We start from the raw sequence: 19,929 nt of genomic DNA, 5'->3' as shown, positions 1-19,929 counted from the left end.
ATAATTTCCCATTTGAGTAATGCGCGTTTCGTTAATAATTGAAAGCCTGCAGACTGGCCGGGAGTTAATGTGTCTGAAAAGGGTTGCAATTTATTTTCCTCAGGTCACAGGCACTGGGTGTTGAGCATCGCCTGGTCTGCAGATGGGAAAAACTGGCTTCCGGGTGCAAGAATAACCAGGTATTTAATCTTCAAAACAAAACAAAAAACTCTCCTTCAAGAGTTGGCTGTATTTATCAAGCGTGTCAGTACTTGTTTTCTGGTCATTGGTTAACTTTTTACTTTCGAACTGCCGTTTGCCACTCCTAGCAAAGGAAAGGGGAGAAAATGCTGTCGAAATAGCTTTCTTTTCAATGTTGCACGTCTTAACATATTGCCATTAATATAATAATAATCTTTATTATTGTCACAAGTAGGCTTATATTAAGACTGCAATGAAGCTACTGTGAAAATCCCCTAGTCGCCACATTCGGCGCCTGTTCGGGTACAGAGGGAGAATTCAGAATGTCCAAATTACCTAACAACACATCTTTCGGGACTTGTGGAAGGAAACGGAGCACCCGGAGGAAACCCACAAACACACGGGGAGAAAGTGCAGACTCCGCACAGATAGTGACCCAAGCCGGGAATCGAACCCGGGACCCTGGCGCTATGAAGCAACAGTGCTAGCTACCGTGCCGCCCAACCGTTTACATTTCTCCTGAACACCCTGCCTGTCTCAGTAAAGCGACAACACGTGTTGACAACACGCGTGGCCCGAGTATACAAGCTGGAGCCTGGGGAGAGATTTACAGAAGGATGTTTTTCTGTGGCCGAGTCGCCAAGCGCTTGCTCCTTTTTCTTCTGTCTCTGGGTAAAGTTGTACGTTGCCTGTTTAATTTCAGATATTCCTATGGGACCCCAGCACAGGCCAGCAAATGGGAAAGGTTCTGACCGGGCACTCAAAGTGGATCACGTATCTCTGCTGGGAGCCGCTACATGTGTAAGTGGATAATTCATAAAACCTTGAGGCCGGCAAACAAGTGGAGTCTGCCTGTTGGCAACAGTTTTAATTTTAGTAACCAGCGGGACTAGTGCATCTTCTCCAGGCGGTGTTTAACACTGAGGATCAGCAACACTCCCTTAGTGCTGCACCGGAGAATCAGCATAGACTATTGTGCTCGAGCCCCTGTAGGTTTTTGGCTCCGTTGAGAGTACGACCTGTGGCTGGATTACTGATGCTAATAGGATCCAAGCAGATTGTTTTTTAAAATAAATTTAAAGTACCCAATTATTTTTTTCCAATTAAGGGGGCAATTTAGCGTGGCCAATCCACCTACCCTGCACATCTTTGCGTTGTGGGGGGAAACCGGAGCACCCGGAGGAAACCCACAAACACACAGGGAGAAAGTGCAAACTCCACACGGACAGGGACCCAGAGCCGGGATTCGAACCAGAGTCCTCAGTGGCATAGTCCCAGTGCTAACCGCTGCGCCAAATGCCGCCCTCAACCTGATTCTTGAAGCTGAAGCTGGACGGGCACGATAGCACAGTGGTTAGCACTGTTGCTTCACAGCTCAGGGTCCCAGGGTCGATTCCCGGCTCGGGTCACTGTCTGTGCGAAGTCTGCACGTTGTCCCCGTGTCTGCGTGGGTCTCCTCCGGGTGCTCCGGTTTCCTCCCACAAGCCCCGAAAGACGCGCTTGTCAGGTGAATTGGACATTCTGAATTCTCCCTCCGTGTACCCGAACAGGCGCCGGAATGTGGCGACTGGGAGATTTTCACAGTAACTTCATTGCCGTGTTAATGTAAGCCTACTTGTGACAATAATAAAGATTATTAAATTTAAAATTAAAAACCGTGGCACAAGAGCTTTTCTTTATCGAGAGTGTTTACCGACTTGTTCGTTCTCGCAGCTCTCTTCCCACACAGCCCAGTGTCCCAGCCAGCCCCTTATTTATAGTCTCCTTCAAGGGGCCTCCCTATATGTGCTCAAAGACAATGAGTCACCATGTCACATTTCTCTTGACCTTAACAGTGATATTCACATGACATTGAAGCAGAGATTTGGAAGAGATTCCTTTTTTTTAAATAAATATTTTTATGCTCCTTTTTCACATTTTCTCCCGCATTTACATCCATCAACAATAATCAGCAAGATATGTCAATCCCATAATAACAACGATCCCAACCACCCACCAACTCCCAAACCTCAGCCCGCATGTTTACATAAACAAATGACACAAAAGGAATCAGGGATTACCCGGAGTCACCCTTAATCTACACAGCCCCCCCCCCCGCCCCCGCACCCCCCCCAACTAATGTTCGATGTTATCCAGTTCTTGAAAGTGCATAATAAATAATGCCCATGAATTGTAGAACCCCTCCGAGGTTCCCCTCAGTTCGAACTTAACCTTCTCAAGTGTCAAGTATTCCAACAGGTCCCCCCGCCACGCCAGGGCACTGGGTGGAGAGGCTGCTCTCCATCCCAGCAGGATCCGCCTTTCGGGCGATCAACGAGGCGAAGGCTACAACATCTGCCTCCGCACCCGTTTCCAACCTGGCTGGTCCGACACCCCCGAATATGGCCTCCTGGGGACCCGGGTCCAGTTTCACACGCACCACCTTGGAAATTACCCAAAAACATCTCCTTCCAGTACTCACGTGATTCTCCCCCCCCCCCCCCAAAAAGCTCTGTATCTCCTTCCTGGCAAAATCCCGAACCTGCATGTACCTAGACCCTTCTCCCTGCTCTAGCCCATACAGCGTTTTAATCCCCTTCTCTTCCCATTTCCGAAAACTTCCATCCCACATCCCTGGCTCAAATCTGGGGTTCCCCCGAATCGACATTTCCCTTGACCCTAAACCCAACCCGAAGTGTTGGCGAAACTGCCTCCAGATTGTCAATGAAGCTATTATTACCGGACTCCCTGAATATTTCCCCGGAGCTATCGGGAGCGGCGCTGTTGCAAGTGCCTTCAGCCCTGACCCCCTGCACAAACTCTCCTCCATTCTGACCCACTGAGAATCCACCCCTCTGACCCAGCTCCGCACTTTCTCCACATTCGCCGCCCAGTAGTAGTACGGGAAGAGATTCCTTGTCTTCCATCTGCTATCGTGGGTCAGTGATACAGAGGGAGCGGAAGGTGGGTGGAGCTGATGGAGGATACAGAGCAGCCCCTGAGGAGAGGTGCTTATGGTGTGGCCGTCACTGACTTCTGTCCCTGGCCTGATTATTTTTTTTTAGCATTCAAAGTGGGATACGATCCTATCCCACATCTTGTATTCTATTCTTACCACACATTGACTAAAATGTCTCAATTCTGCGCTTAGGGCAGAGATGATTGGTCCTCAGAATGGGGAGTGGTCTGATAAAGCCACTGTGTTTGGTTCTTTAAACAAGTGCTGTCTTTCCTCCTGCATGTCCAGAAATCCGCAGTGCCGTTACCTGGCCAGCGCCTCCAAGGACGGCAGCATCCGGATATGGGACACGGTGCTGGGGCGTTGCGATAAAATCCTGACGGGGCACATGCAATCGGTAACCTGTGTGAAATGGGGTGGTGACGGCCTCATCTATTCCTCATCGCAGGACAGGACCATAAAAGTGTGGAGGGCCCAAGACGTGAGTTGGGTTCACTTTTTTCATAGAATTTACAGTGCAGAAGGAGGCCATTCAGCCCATCGAGTCTGCACCGGCTCTTGGAAAGAGAACCCTACCCATGGTCCACACCTCCACCCTATCCCCATAACCCAGTAACCCCACCCAACACGAAGGACAATTTTGGACACTAAGGGCAATTTATCATGGCCAATCCACCTAACCTGCACATCTTTGGACTGTGGGGAGGAAAACCGGAGCACCCGGAGGAAACCCACGCACACACGGGGAGGATGTGCAGACTCCGCACAGACAGTGACCCAAGCCGGAATCGAACCTGGGACCCTGGCGCTGTGAAGCAATTGTGCTATCCACAATGCTACCGTGCTGCCCTGGGATGTGGCAATTCTGAGCGTAAGAAGGCCCGTTCGGGGAGGGGGAAGGGAAGAAGAATGTGGTCTTTTCGGTGTTGGGAAGGCAGGGGTGGGTGGAGAGGAGTTAGGAGGACGGAGGGATGACGTGCGTTCCTGTGTAGCCGCTCATGCGGCTGTCGATGCAATGTACGATTTCCCGAGCTCAGTATGGGAACACGCTATCGACCGGAGGCATTGGGAGCCCACGGCATCATCTTGTCCAGTAATGAGGTGTAGCAGGAAGCCACTGGAAGTGACGGAATCAGACTTTTTAAAGTGGGTGTCCATTTTAATGTATGAAATTCAACATTTCAAGGAAAGTGAGAGGAAATACTGGGACCCTATTGTCTGGCACTCGGTTTTTACATGGAATTAGTTACAGCACAGAACCAGGCTATTCAGCCCAGCTGCTCCATGCTGGGTGTTCATGCCCCACACAAGTCTCCTCCCACCCTACTTCATCTCACCCTATCAGCATATCCTATCCCTCTCCCCTTCATGCATTTCTCTACTTTCTCCTGAAATGCATTTATGATTGGGGAAGAGGGTGGCATCGCTGCACTGTCACTGGACTGGTAATCCAGACCCCCAGCCTTCATGAGTTCAAACTCCACCAGGGGAGCTGGTGGAAGTTAAATCCAATTAATAAATCTGGAGTTGAAAGCTAGTCTCGGTCGTGGTTAAAAACTCCTCGGGTTCACTAATGTCCGTTCGGGAAGGGAATCTGCCACCCTTACCCGGTCTGGCCTACGTGTGACTCCAGACCCACCGCAATGTGGCTGACTCTGCCCCTCTGAAATGGCCGAGCAAGACACTCCAGTTCAAATAGGGATGGGTAACAAATGCTGGACTTGCCCAGTGACGCCTACGTCCCAGAAAGAAAAAATTACATTTGCCTCAAAAGTTCCACATTCTCACAGCTCTCTGGATAAAGCATTTTCTGGTTACTGTCTTTTATCAATATTCCTCAGCTTTGCTGTGAGAATGTGGAACTTTGAGGCAAATGTAATTGTTTCTCCCAGGTTGAGAGGGTTGTTAAGAAGGCGTATGGTATGTTGGCTTTTATTGGTAGAGGGATTGAGTTTCGGAGCCATGAGGTCATGTTGCAGCTGTACAAAACTCTGGTGCGGCTGCATTTGGAGTATTGCGTACAGTTCTGGTCACCGCATTATAGGAAGGATGTGGAAGCATTGGAAAGGGTGCAGAGGAGATTTACCAAGATGTTGCCTGGTATGGAGGGAAGATCTCATGAGGGAAGGCTGAGGGACTTGAGGCTGTTTTCGTTAGAGAGAAGAAGGTTAAGAGGTGACTTAATTGAGGCATACAAGATGATCCGAGGATTGGATAGGGTGGACAGTGAGAGCCTTTTTCCTCGGATGGTGATGTCTAGCACGAGGGGACATAGCTTTAAATTGAGGGGAGATAGATATAGGACAGATGTCAGAGGTAGGTTCTTTACTCGGAGAGTAGTAAGGGTGTGGAATGCCCTGCCTGCAACAGTAGTGGACTCGCCAACACTAGGGGCATTCAAATGGTCACTGGGTAGACATATGGACGATAAGGGAATAGTGTAGATGGGCTTTAGAGTGGTTTCACAGGTCAGTGCAACATCGAGGCCCGAAGGGCCTGGACTGCGCTGTTATGTTCTATGCTACAGTGTCCACCCTGTCAATAGGCCTTTATTAGGTCAGTGTGTTGATGGCGAGTGCGTTCACTCTTTTTTTAAATATAAATTCAGTGTACCCAATTCATTTTCTCCAATTAAGGGGCAATCCAGCATGGCCAATCCACCCACCCAACACATCTTTTTGTTTTTTTTGGGTTGTGGGGGCGAACGTGCAAATTCCACATGGACAGCGTCCCAGAGCCGGGACCGAACCCGCGACCTCGGCACCGCGAGGCAGCAACGCCAACCACCGTGCCACCACGCTGCCCCGAGCGTGTTTACTCTTGAGGTGAACGTACATCGATACATTGCCATTGGCAACAACCTGGGCTCTTTTACTGCCATTCAAAACGCTCTCAAAACGCCCCATCTTTGTGTGGGTTGCCAGTTTTGGATTTGCGGGTCAGTGTTGTGTGTTGAAATGGTTTAAAGAAAAAGGTTTGTGTACAGACTGTGTTTATGTACATAGTGTATTGTAGATTACACGCAAATGTTCTGCACTGTATATTAAGGTCTTGGTAATTATTATTCTGTTTTTGTTTCCATGTGAAACATACTGAGGCCAGTTTGGTAACTGTTTGTATGGTCTATTTTCAGGGAGTCATGTGTAGAACACTCCAGGGTCACGCTCACTGGGTAAATACAATGGCACTCAGCACGGACTACGTTCTGCGGACTGGGGCTTTCGAACCAGCTGAAGCCACAACCGTTCCCCGGGACAGGAATGATTCTTGTGGGTAAACGCGCAGCCTTTCCTTCCCATGTTTCCTCGACCAATTTTTGCCTTCAGATTTATCCCAAAATGTAAGCTCCTCCTTTTGCTCACTCCCGACCATTCCACAATGGAGGGATTTAGGGGCTGGTTTAGCACACTGGGCTAAATGGCTGGCTTTTAAAGCAGACCAAGGCAGGCCAGCAGCACGGTTCAATTCCCGTACCAGCCTCCCCGAACAGGCGCCGGAATGTGGCGACTAGGGGATTTTCACAGTAACTTCATTTGAAGCCTACTTGTGACAATAAGCGATTTTCATTTCATTTCATTTTGTTTTATGTCCACACGTCCTCATCTCTCTAAGACGTTAAAGGACAAGCTGATCAGTCGGCGACCTGGGGGGGGGGGGGGGGGCCTCAGATTTACAAAGTTAAAACTGCCTTCTAAATGTGCTTGGTTGCTAGGTTGAGTAATCCAAAGTGCTCTTCAGAATTCCCATCTGGACCTTGAACTCCCAACGTGAACAGTAAAATGACTGCTTGGGATTTAAAATGTAGAGAAATAAAAGTTTCTCGAAATTTAGTACGACCTAACTTAGATGGTCAAGACCGGAACCTACAACCACCTGAGCATGTCAGGAACAGGAGTACGCCAATCAGCCCCTCGAGCCTGTTCCACCATTCAATGAGACCATGGCTGATCTGTGGCCTGAGATCATGGCTCATCTATGGCCTAACTCTATATACCTGCCTTTGGCCCATAGCCCTTAGATTTTGCAAAAATCTAGCTATTGCAGATTTGAAATTCACAAATGTTCTAACTTCAGCTGCTGTTAGTTCCAAACCTCTACCACTCTTTGAGTGAAGAGGTTCTTCTGAACATCTCTCCTGAGCATTTGAACCCTAATTTATCGACTGTGCCCCCTAGGTTTAGAATCTCCAACCAGTGGAAATAGTTTATCTTTATCTACCTTGTCTTTCCCTGTTAATATCTGAAATACTTCGATCAATCGCCCCTTAACCTTCTAAATTCTTGCAAAAACAGGCCAAATTTGTGTAATCTCTCCTCATAACTTAACCCCTGTCATCCAGGTATCATTATTGTAAACCGACATTACACTCCCTCCAAGGCCAAAGTATCCTTCCCAAGGTGCAGTGCCCAGAACTGCTCACAGTGACTCCCAAGTGGGGTCTAACGTGCGTTTTGTATAGCTGCAGTCTACATTTTGCATCTTTACACTCCAGTCCTCGAGATATAAAGGCGAGCATTCCATGAGCCTTTTTCATTATTTTCTGCGCTCGTTTGAGGTATTTTAACGATCTATGCACCCGAATCCCCAAGTTGCTTTGGATATTGTCTTTACCAATGTTGGAAAAACCCATCTGGTTCACTAATGTCTAAGCGGGAAGGAAATCTGCCATCCTTACCTGGTCTGGCCTACCTGTGACTGCAGACCCACAGCAATGTAGTTGACTCAATACCCTCTGAAATGGCCTAGCAAGCCACTTCGTTGTATTCAACCGTTACGAAAACACAAAAAAGGAATTAAACCGGATCACCCGGCATCGACCCAGCCCTGTTGACCCTCCTTACTAACATCTGGGGGCAGCACGGTAGCACAGTGGTTAGCACAGTTGCTTCACAACTCCTGGGTCCCAGGTTCGATTCCCGGCTTGGGTCACTGTCTGTGCGTCTGCACGTTCTCCCCGTGTGTGCGTGGGTTTCCCCCGGGTGCTCCGGTTTCCTCCCACAGTCCAAAGATGTGCGGGTCAGATGGATTGGCCGCGCTAAATTGCCTTCAATGTCCCCCCCCCCCCAAAAAAGGCTAAGTGGGGTGACTGGGTTACGGGGATAGGGTGGAAGTGTGGGCTTGGGTCGGGTGCTCTTTCCAAGGGCCGGTGCAGACCCGATGGGCCGAATGGCCTCCTTCTGCACTGTAAATTCTATGAAAGTTGGGAGAATTGTCTTGAATGTTGTTGGAGCTGCACTCATCTGGGCAAGTGGAGCGTCCATCACTTGTAGATGGTGTAAATGGAGGAGTCAGGAGGTGAGTTACTCTCCGCAGGATTCCCATCCACTGATCTGCTCTTGTAACCACAGTATTTATATGGCTAGTCCAGTTCAAATCTGGTCAGTGGAACCCTCAGGATGTTGATCGTGGGGAATTCAGTGATGGTAATGCCATTGAATGTCGAGGGGGCGATTGCTCGATCTCTCTTATTGGAGATGGTCACTACCTGGCACTTGCGTGGCACAAGTGTAATTTGCCACTTGTCAGCCCAAGCCTAGATATTGTCCACGTTTGCTGCATTTGGACATGGGTTACATCAGTATCTGAGGGATTGCGAATGGTGCTGAACATTGTTACACACTCTCAGTTCTGATGTTGTCCGTGTAAATTGCTAATCCACCTTGTCCGGTGCCCCTACATCCGTGTTGATCGAGGGACATCTGGGCTGCCTGCTAAATCTGACTCCCTTATCCCAGGTATCAGACCCATGGAGAAGCTCGAGCTGTCTGGTGAATGGTTCTGACTGAGCAGGGTGAATGCTCTCCTGGCTGGGCTCCCACCTTACTCCCTCCATAAATGTGAGCTCGTCCGCGCTTTTTGCTTCTGTCCACGCATCACCCGTGAGCTTGCGGGCCCACACTGACTGCTGGTCCGGCATCACCTTGGCTTTGCAATGTCTCGTGTTCAAATCCTGCCGTGGCCCTCGCCTGTCCTGACCTCTGCAGCCTTGTCTGGCTGCCCGGCCGTCTGAGGTCTCCGCGCTCCTGCACTTTTCATTGCTCCACCATCGGTGTCCGTGTTTCGGCTACCCAAGCTCTGAACTCTGAAATTCCCTCCCTGGACCTCTCCCCCTGCCCTCCTCCCCTTAAAACCTGTGGGATTTTGGTCCTTACTCCTTGTGTGACCCCGTGTCAGATTCTGTTTGGTAACACGCCCGTGAAGTGCCTTGGGATCCAGATGAATGCAAATTGTTGTTGCTGAACCACCATTGACGTATATAAGAAGCAGGCATCTCTTTCCCCCTCCCCCGCTTCACAGCATGTTCTAAATATAGCCCAGCTTTGTCACGTCACGCAGGGAACTGGGAAACAGTGCAAATAAAGGTCTGTTCCTTGCGTGTTAGCACAGTTAACATGTATTTCAATTAATTCGAGGAGCTGCGTGTTGCTCAGTGTGTGGCTGGCAGCCTGGTAAAAGGTCTATTGATGAAACTGCTGGACTCCCCCCTTCTCATTTTCTTCTAATGGTTTATTTTGCAGTGGAGGAGCTGAAGCAAAAAGCTTTGCAGAGATATGAGCAAACCAGGGTAAGGGAGCACAAGTTCAAAGCTATTGATTGCCAAGACCTGCTGTAGGTGGCCTGACGTTTAATTTACATTTGATAAGGTTAAGCGCAAGAGGTTCTCGGCAAAATTGAAAGGGATTGGAGGCAACCTCGTGACGTAGGTTGGTAATTGGCCGGGAGGTCAGAAGCACAGGTGCGGGCTTAAAGGGAATGTACCCTGATGTTTCCCAGGCATCTGTAGTGGGGCTTCTGCTCTCCACCATCCCCATCAGTGCACATACTTTACATAGCGGGTGGTAATGACCTGGGGCTGGCTGCTTACAAGGGTGGCGGACGTGGAGTCGATCAATAGTTTTGACAGTACACCGGGGGACGAGGCAGGGGTGTCCCCTGTCCCCCCCCTGCTCTTTGCGCTGGCGATTGAACCCCTGGCCATGGCGTTGAGGGAATCGAGGAACTGGAGGGGGCTGGTGCGGGGTGGGGAGGAGCATCGGGTGTCGCTCTATGCGGATGATTTGCTGCTATATGTGGCGGACCCGGTGGGGGGGAATGCCGGAGGTGATGAGGATCCTTAGGGAGTTTGGAGGTTTCTCTGGGTACAAGCTTAATATGGGGAAGAGCGAGTTGTTCGTAGTGCACCCGGGGGACCAGGAGAGGGGGGATTGGTGAGCTCCCGCTAAAAAGGGCGGAGAGGAGTTTCAGGTACCTGGGGGTCCAGGTGGCTAGGAGCTGGGTGGCCTTACATAAGCTTAACTTCACGAGGCTGGTGGAGCAGATGGAGGAGGAGTTTAAGAGGTGGGACGTGCTGCCACTCTCCCTGGCGGGCAGAGTGCAGTCAGTTAAAATGACGGTGCTCCCGAGGTTTTTGTTCCTGGACCAATGCCTCCCCATCCTGATCCCTAGGACCGCCTTCAGGCGGGTTAACAGGAGCGTTATAAGGTTTGTGGGCGCAGAAGACCCCGAGGGGGAGAAGGGTGTTCCTGGAGCGGTGCAGGGATGGGGGGAGGGGGGTGGGGGTTGGCGCTGCCTAACCTCTGTGGGTATTATTAGGCCACCAACATGGCGATGGTGCGTAAGTGGGTGATGGAGGGGGATGAGGCGGCATGGAAGAGGCTGGAGATGGCATCCTGTGTGGGCACGAGCCCCCCCCCCCCCCGGAACACCTTTAGATATATGCAGGTAAGGGCGTTTGTTTGGTGGCAGTTGGTGGAGTTCCCACTGTTGCCGTCACGCAGGGTCCAGGACAGGGTGCTGTCGGGGGTGTGGGTTGGAGAGGGAAGGATCTCGGCAACGTATCAGGTGATGTAGGAGGAGGAGGAGGCCTCGGTGGAGGAGGTAAAGGGTAAGTGGGAGGAGGAGTTGGGTGAGGAGATTGATGAGGGGACGTGGGCGGATGCCCTGGGAAGGGCGAACCCTTCCTCCTCTTGCGCGAGGCTCAGCCTCACACAATTTAAGGTGCTGCATAGGGCTCACATGACCGGGGCAAGGATGAGCCGGTTCTTTGGGGGCGAGGACAGGTGTGTTAGGTGTTCAGGGAGCCCAGCAAATCACACCCACATGTTCTGGGCTTGCCCAGCGCTGGAGGAATTTTGGAAGGGTGTAGCGAGGACGGTGTCGAGGGTGGTAGGTTCCAGGGTCAAGCCGGGCTGGGGGCTCGCAATATTTGGGGTGGCAGAGGAGCCGGGAGTGCAGGAGGCGAAAGAGGCCGGTATTCTGGCCTTTGCATCCCTGGTAGCCCGGCGAAGGATTCTTCTTCAGTGGAAGGATGTGAGGCCTATAGTTTTGACAGGAATTTTGTCGGGTAATTGAGGAGCATAGTGGGGGCAACACGGTAGCACAGTGGTTAGCACAATTGCTTCACAGCTCCAGGGTCCCAGGTTCGATTCCGGCTTGGGTCACTGTCTGTGCGGAGTCTACACATCCTCCCCGTGTGTGCGTGGGTTTCCTCCGGGTGCTCTGGTTTCCTCCCACAGTCCAAAGATGTGCAGGTTAGGTGGATTGGCCATGCTAAATTGCCTTTAGTGTCCAAAATTGCCCTTAGTGTTGGGTGGGGTTACTGGGTTATGGGGATAGGGTGGGGGTGGTGACCTTGAGTAGGGTTCTCTTTCCAAGAGCCGGTGCAGACTCGATGGGCCAAATGGCCTCCTTCTGCACTGTAAATTCTATTCTAAGGATAATGGCCTGACAGAGGATGCAGAGAGAGGGCGGGAAAACAGGACTGATTGGGATGCTCTGCCGAGAGCTGGCATGGACTAAATGGGCCAAAGGGCCTGGTTGTGTGCCCTCTTGGCCCCATGACATCACTGACTTGGTTGGAGGATGAATGTCTGCCCAAGGTTGCTGAGAACACGATGGACAGGGGCACGATGAGTTGTGTCGGTGGGATCAGGGTGTTGCAAAGGGACATGGACAGATTGAGTGAGCGTGCTGGCTGGAGTTCGAGGTAACAAAGCGTGGGATCATCCCAGGAAAAGAAGCATTGGGACATTTTTGTAAAGCCGAGAAATGAAGAGCTGCAGAGAAGTGAACACAGTGTTCATCAGTGCTATCTCTGATTCACCAGAATGATAGCAGGCTGAAAGAGTTGGAATTATGAGGACAGAGTGCTTAAATTTGGTTTGTATTCTGATGGGGAATTAAGATTAAAATTCAAACCTGACCCATTGGGAACTGCTTTTTCTATCTGAGGGCCATGGAAATGTGGAATTAGTGCCCCAGTAGACGCCATGTCGATCTAACTTTTTAATTTGAGTTTTATTATGCAAGGGTGTCAAAGATTATGGCTAAAAGGTAGGATTGGAGTTCAGATATTGATTAGCTATGATCTAAATGTGGAGGCACGATGGCGCAGTGGTTAATAATAACTACCTTTATTATTGTCACAAGTAGGCGTACATTAACACTGCAATGAAGTTACTGCGAAAATCCCCAAGTCGCCACATTCCGGCGCCTGTTCGGGTACACTGAGGGAGAATTCGGAATGTCCAATTCACCTAACAGCGCGTCTTTCGGGACTTGTGGGAGGAAACCGGAGCACCGGGAGGAAACCCACGCAGACACTGGGAGAAAGTGCAGACTCTGCACAGACAGTGACCCAAGCCGGGAATCGAACCTGGGACTCTAAAGCTGTGAAGCAACAGTGCTAACCACTGTGCTACCCTGCCGCCAGTTAGCACTGCTGCCTCACGGCGCCGAGGCCTGGGTTCAATCTCGGCCCCGGGCCATTGTCTGTGTGGAGTTTGCACATTCTCCCTGTGTCTGCGTGGGTCTCACCCCCACAACTCAAAAGATGTGCAGGGTAGGTGGATTGGCCACGCTAAATTGCCCCTTAATTGGAAAAAAAAGAATCGGGTGCTCTAAACTTATTTTAAAAATTTAAGCAAGCTGTGATCTAAATGAGTGACTCGAGGGGCTGAATGGCCTAATCCCGTTTCTGAGTTGCTACATCCTATACTTCAAAAGGACCTCATTGACTGTGAAGCACTTTGGGGTGTCCCGAGGGTGTGTAAGGTGCTAGATAAATGCATCTGCCTTTATCCCACAAGTGACCTGACCTGTCGCAATGTCGTCGGGCTTTGAGGTTGTGCAGTGGTGAGAAAGGACTGGTTTTCCATAGCTCCTTTCCCTTTGCCTGTGGGACAGTGCGATCCCAGCTGTTGGGCAGCGCAGGAAGTAAAGGTTGGGTGCCATGTTATGGCAAAGTTTGGAAAGTCAAACACCATAGAACCAGGCTTGTGTGTTTTGTGGCGCAGACATAGGAGCAGCTGTCCATTTTCATATCCTTCAGTGAGGGAAATGATGTGGAGGATGAGCAGGCTATAACCAGGGTGGAGTTGTTCGGCGTGTCATGGGAGGGTCCCTTTAAGAAATGTGTTTATCAAATGGCATCAGTGATGTCATTGTGTGGGTGGAGCTGGGCTGTGGGTGGAGCTGGGCTGTGGCTCTGGCTTTTACTTTCGGTTTACACAGTTGGAAGCTGGACTCACACAAATAAGGTTTCTTTTGTCTCTCTCTGCATGTTAAAAGGTGTACAGATCACTTGATAATTTAAAAGTGATAACTGTTTCCTGGAAAGAATTCAAACCTGCTATTTTGATTTAAAAAAAAAAAAAAGTTTTTGTCTGGTTTATTGGATGTTGTTATCAAATTGAAACAGTTGTAAGGGAAGTTATTAATGGTTTTATGAGAGAGAGAGATCTGAAGGTGTGTGGGGTATTTATATTTGTAGTTGATAAAAATGCTTACTGTGTGTGTTTATAGAAATTAACTTGAGTTCATAGAATAAACTTTGTTTTTGATTAAAAGTGCTTAAGGTCTGTGTTGAATAAAACCTGAAAGGCAGACCCTTGTGCTCATCGTAACCAAAATCTATAAACAGTTGTGGGTCAGGTCAACTCCATGACATACTTGGGAGTTTTCTAAACCCTGGCCCATAACAGGAGCCTATGTTATTGATGTCCCTGTCGCCGAACTGATCCTAACATCCTCTTCTTTCTCTCTCTCTCTAGGGTCAGGGGCAGGAGCGGCTGGTTTCGGGGTCGGATGACTTCACACTTTTCCTCTGGATGCCCGCGGAGGATAAGAAACCCCTGGCGCGATTGACGGGCCACCAAGCTCTTATAAATGAAGTCTGTTTCTCCCCCGACACTCGGCTCATTGCCAGCGCCTCCTTTGACAAATCAGTGAAACTTTGGGACGGCAGGACTGGCAAGTAAGCTTCCCAACTTGCTTTCCTAAAATAAGGGTTTGCATTTGTATAACGCCTTTCACGACCGCGGGCTGCCACACTACGCTTCGCAGCGCAGTAAAAACATCGTGAAGTGTCGTCACTATTGTAGGAAAGGTGACAGCCAAATTGTGCACAGCAAGATTCCACAAAGAAGCCATGGGGGAGGGTTGAATTGGATGGGTTGGGTTGGTGCAGAATTGCTTCAGCCCTCAGATGCCGATTCAGATGCAGATCCATGCTTACTGTCTGTCGGTCCAGAGTTCAAAACTGCTCTTCCCTCAACACAGACTTACTTAGAGAGGTCATGTTGAGATTGACTTGTAAGGACTCCAGTTGTAAGGGCCCAGTTCACTCCTTAGTGCTGGTCTACTGAGATTGACGGGAAGAATTGAGAGAGTTCTACTCTGTAGTTAGCTCAACAGCTCTACAGTGCCTCTGCATCCTTCCAATTCTGGCCTCTTTTGCATCACTCATTTTCGTCACTTCACCATTGTCAGCCCTGCCTCCAGCTGCTTGAGGCCTTAAGCTCCAGAATTTGCTCCCTAAACCTCTTGGCCTGTCTCGCCTTTTTAAGACACTCCTTAAAACCGATCGCTTGCGGTCGCCTTATGTTTCCTTCTGTGGCTCGATGTTGAATTTTGTTCGGTAATGGCTCTTGCGAACCACCTTGGGAAGTGTCGAAGAAGTTATATAAATGCAAGTTCTTGTGTTGATCCAGGAAACAGTTGTTTGAAATGGTTGGCTGTTCAGTTATCCAGGCTGGCACTTTTCCATTTGATTTAAATCAAACCGAGTGACTTGGGTCTTCTGTTTGTTTGTAGATACCTGGCGTCCCTCCGAGGTCACGTGTCGGCGGTGTACCAGATTGCGTGGTCAGCGGACAGCAGGCTGCTGGCGAGTGGTAGCAGTGACAGCACGTTGAAGGTGTGGGATGTGAAGACCCGGAAGTTGTCTGTTGACCTTCCTGGCCATGCTGACGAGGTGAGGCATCTTCCCTGAACAGGAAATGTGCTTCCCGTTAAACTGAAATTTAAAGTGGGCAGCAAGATAGCACAGTGGTTAGCATGGTTGATTCACAGCGCCACGGTCCCGGGTTCGATTCCCGGCTTGGGTCACTGTCTGTGCGGAGTCTGCACGTTCTCCCCGTGTCTGCGTGGGTTTCCTCCGGGTGCTCCAGTTTCCTCCCGCAGTCCAAAGATGTGCAGGTTAGGTGGATTGGCCATGCTATATTGCCCTTAGTGCCTAAAAAAGGTTAGATGCCATTACTGGGTTAAGTGGGGTGGAGCTTAAGTGGGGTGCTCTTTCCAAGGGCCGGTGCAGGCTCGATGGGCCGAATGGCCTCCTTCTGCACTATAAATTCTATGTCTATGTTTAATGGGTTTAAAAATTGGAATGGACGTTGATTGTTGGGTTTGTGGCACCTGATCTTCCATTAACTTAACCATGGCAGCTCCGTATTACATAGCCTATGGTTAATAATAATAATAAATGGTTCAACTGGTCTCTGCCTATGTTTATTTCCCATATGAACAGATACATGGGAACAACCACCATTTGCGACTTCCCCTCCAGGTTAACACGCACCATCCTGACTTGGAAATATATCGCCGTTCCTTCACTGTCGCCGGGACAAGATCCTGGAATTCCCTCCTTATAACAGCACCGTGGCTGTACCTATACCCCAGGGACTGCAGCAGTTTAAGAAGGCAGCTCACCACCATCTTCTCAAGGGCAATCGGGGAGGGGCAATAAATGTTGGCCTAGCCAGCGATGCCCGCATCCTGTGAATGAATGAAAAATATACCTTCCATCAGCTCGTCCGAGCAACGTATCGTGTTCCTTTCTCAGTCTTGCACTTATCCAGCTTCCCCTGAAGTGCATCTATGCAACTCGCTTCCACAATTCCTTCCAGTAGAAAGTTCTTAACACTTTCCGAGTTAAGAAAAATGTACCTCCTGAATTCCCTGTTGGACTTAATAGCGACTGGCCCAGTCCGGGCCTCCTGCGCATCCACCATCGGTGGCCACTTTAGGCCCTAAACTCTGGAATTCCCTCCCTAAACCTCTGTGCCTTAACTCTCGCTTCCTTTAAGATGCTCCTTAAAACCTGTTCTTTCGCCACATTTTCGGTCCTCTGTCCTGATATCTCCTTCGGTGACTCGGAATGAAAACTTGTTTGGCAATGGCTCCTGCACCTCAGGAAGTTTTCCTAGGCTAGAGGATGATCGCCAGCCCATCCATACCCTCCCATCATCAGTGCACTGCAGCGATTCACCAACCTTCCATCCGCAGCTCTTTCTAAACCCACAATCTCTGCCTTCCAGAAAGACAAGGGCAACAGACACTTGGGAACACCACCCCCACCTGGAGGTTCCCTTCCAAGTCACTCGCCATCCCGACTTGGAACTATATCACCGTTCCTTCACTATCGCTGGGTCAAAATCCGGGAAATCCTTCCCTAACAGCACTGTGGGTGTACCTACACCACATGGACTACAACGGTTCAAGAAGGCAGCTCACCACCACCTTCCCAAGGCAACAAATGCTGGTCTAGCTAGGGACGACCACGTCCCATCAGGACTGAAGGGGTATTTTCAAAGGATGCAAGGGCTTTATTTCAGAGATGGGGCACAATTGATGGGATGGGAAATGAATACTGGGGCAAGGAGAGGGAGGCACAGTGGTTAGCGCTGCAGTCTCCCAGCACCAGGGACCCGGGTTCAATTCCGGCCTCGGGCGACTGTGTGGAGTTTGCGTGTTCTCCCCCGTGCCTGCGTGGGTTTCCTCGGGGTGCTCTAGGTTCCTCCCAAAGATGTGCAGGTTAGGTGTGGTTACGGGGATAGGGCGGGGGAGTGGGCTCTTTCCCAGGTCGGAGCAGACTCGATGGGCCGAACGGCCTCCTTCTGCACTGTAGGGATCCTATGAGCAAATGATCGAAGAAATAAATGGACGTTATTTCCATGAAATGACCACATGTGGAGATGCCATTCTCCACCCTCTACCCTTCGGTGAAACAATTTTATTTATTTTTTAATTTAGAGTACCCAATTCATTTTCTCCAATTAAGGGGCAATTTAGCGTGGCCAATCCACCTAGCTTGCACATCTTTGGGTTGTGGGGGCGAAACCCACGCAAACACGGGGAGAATGTGCAAACTCCACACGGACAGCGACCCAGAGCCGGGATCGAACCTGGGACCTCGGCGCTGTGAGGCAGCAGTGCTAACCACTGCGCCACCATGCTGCCCCCCCCCCCCCTTCGGTGAAATAATTTAAGATACTCTGAGCCGGAGTCCTCGAGTGGTGTGAGCCGCTGACACAGTCGGCCCAAAGATGATCACTACACTGTCATTCCCGTTTAGAAAGACGGTAAACTGTTCAGTCTTCGTACTCGTGACTGAAATATCATCTGAGCTCTCCCGTCCTATGGGACCAGTTTAGCTCAGTTGGCCGATTCGTGACGCAGAGCGAGGCCGGCAGCGCGGGTTCGATCCCCGTACCGGCTGAGGTTATTCGTGAAGGCCCCGCCTTCTCAATCTCTCCCATCGCCTGAGGTGTGGCGGCCCTCAGGTTAAATCACCACCAGTCAGCTCGCTCCCCCCCCCCCCCTCCCCTCCCCTTCAAAGGGGAAAGCAGCCTATGGTCGTCAGGGGCTATGACGACTTTACCTTACTCCCTGAGTGAATTGGGTTATCTCTGGTTTTCAAGGGAATTTTAAGGGACGATCTCTTATCAGTTTGTTTTCAAAAACTATTATAAATATATTTCCAGAGATTCCTTCAGTCCATTCCATGCCACTTTGATGCACGCCAGAGCCATTTGTGATGTAGCAGGCAAACTGCAGCCATTTGGCTGATGGTTGTGAGTGGACAATAGCCTCCAGGGTCAGAAAATAGAAATGTTTCCGTTCTATACTTTCAGGTCTACGCTGTCGATTGGAGTCCCGATGGGCAGAGAGTTGCAAGTGGTGGAAAAGACAAAGTTCTGAGAATGTAAGTAGGGATAGGAGATGGAATTGATCCATTGTGTGCTTGTTGGAATGAGAAAGTTGGAGGGACTGGGGCTTGAGCTAAACTTTCTCCCAACTTTTCAAAAACTGCTTTATTTAAATTTGTAAATGCACTGATGTCACTCTTGACTTTTTCAGAAATCTGCTTAATCTCAGCAATGACATAAGGGGCTAAAAATTATTTCTAAATTGTTATTATGGAAAAACTGCAGATCAGGCAGCTTAAATCCTGCTCTAATGGCCTTGTCTCTCTCTTTTTCTCCCCTTTTAGCTCTCTTTCTCTCCTTTTCTCTTTCTCTTTTCTCTCTCTCTGTCCTCCTCTTTCTCTCCTTTTCCACCTCTCTCTTGCTCTCTCTCCACCTTTCTCGCTCCACCTCCTCTCTCTCTCCACCTCTCTTTGTCTCTCACTCTACCTTTTTTTCTCTCTCTCTCCACCTTTCTCTCTCTCTCCACCTTTCTCTCTCTCTTTCTCTCCACCTCTCTCTCTCCACCTCTCTCTCTCTCTCCTCCCTCTCAACTTTTCTCTCCACTTTTCTCTCTCTCCACCTCTCTCCACTTTTCTCTCTCTCTCCACTTTTCTCTCACTCTCCACTTTTCCTTCTCTCTCTCTCTCTCTCCACTTCTCTCTCTCTCTCTCTCCACTTCTCTCTCTCCACCTTTCTCTCTCTGTGTCTCTTTCGCTCTCCTATGATTGAAGTTACCTGACCAGCTGACTGTTACCAGCACTTTCTAATTTTTGTTTCAGTATTACAGCATCTTAAATACTTTTCTTTTAAATAGTTATTATTGGGTGCACAATCCTAGGCAATCAAAACATATTTCGAAACAAACCGGTGAAGTTCACAGTCCAGAAAAATATGAAGAAGTGAGTTAAAATTATAATGGGGGTGAGGAAATCTCTCATAACTGAGTACCCAACTTGCCTCCTTAATCAGGAAGTCTGTGTGGAATGGTCCATATAATAATAATCTTTATTAGTGTCACAAGTAAGCTTACATTAACATTGTAATGAAGTTACTGTGAAAATCCCCTACACACAACCACAATTTGTTGTATGTAACCTGACCTCTCCTCTCTATTTGTCAATGTTCTGTTAAGCCAAGCACCCATACAATTGGCCATAACATATGGTGCAGCAAAACAAACTTTTATTTCCCATCCATTGGCCGCCAGTTTCCAGAAGTTTGATAACAAAAGTTGGAATTATGAGATTTTCTCTTACATGCCACCCATGTCGATTTAAATGATAGTCCAATCGTGTCATCTGCAACTAATAATAATCTTTATTATTAACACTGCAATGAAGTTACTGTGAAAATCCCCTAGTCGCCACACTCCGGCGCCTGTTTGGGTACACAGAGGGAGAATTCAGAATGTCCAATACACCTAACAGCACGTCTTTCGGGACTTGTGGGAGGAAACCGGAGCACCCGGAGGAAACCCACGCAGACACGGGGAGAACGTGCAGACTCCGCACAGACAGTGACCCAAGCCGGGAATCGAACCTGGGACCCTGGCGCTGTGAAGCAACG

The 19,929-nt window shown here is 49.5% G+C and overlaps 1 protein-coding gene across 1 annotated transcript in view; it reads left to right on the top strand.

Annotated features, from left to right (window-relative positions):
• nle1 (notchless homolog 1 (Drosophila)) overlaps positions 1-19,929 on the top strand; it is a 46,021-nt gene that overhangs the window by 25,240 nt on the left and 852 nt on the right. The window contains 9 exon segments of the mRNA XM_072469869.1: positions 104-145; positions 148-179; positions 884-981; positions 3,407-3,599; positions 6,252-6,387; positions 9,637-9,683; positions 14,170-14,372; positions 15,212-15,371; positions 18,310-18,380. Coding sequence (XP_072325970.1) covers positions 104-145; positions 148-179; positions 884-981; positions 3,407-3,599; positions 6,252-6,387; positions 9,637-9,683; positions 14,170-14,372; positions 15,212-15,371; positions 18,310-18,380 — 982 coding nt within the window.

This window comes from Scyliorhinus torazame, chromosome 12 (assembly GCF_047496885.1).
Source record: "Scyliorhinus torazame isolate Kashiwa2021f chromosome 12, sScyTor2.1, whole genome shotgun sequence".
In the NCBI taxonomy this organism is placed as follows: domain Eukaryota; kingdom Metazoa; phylum Chordata; class Chondrichthyes; order Carcharhiniformes; family Scyliorhinidae; genus Scyliorhinus; species Scyliorhinus torazame.
Note: the sequence above shows the minus strand (reverse complement) of the source record. Positions and strands in the feature narration are given on the sequence as shown.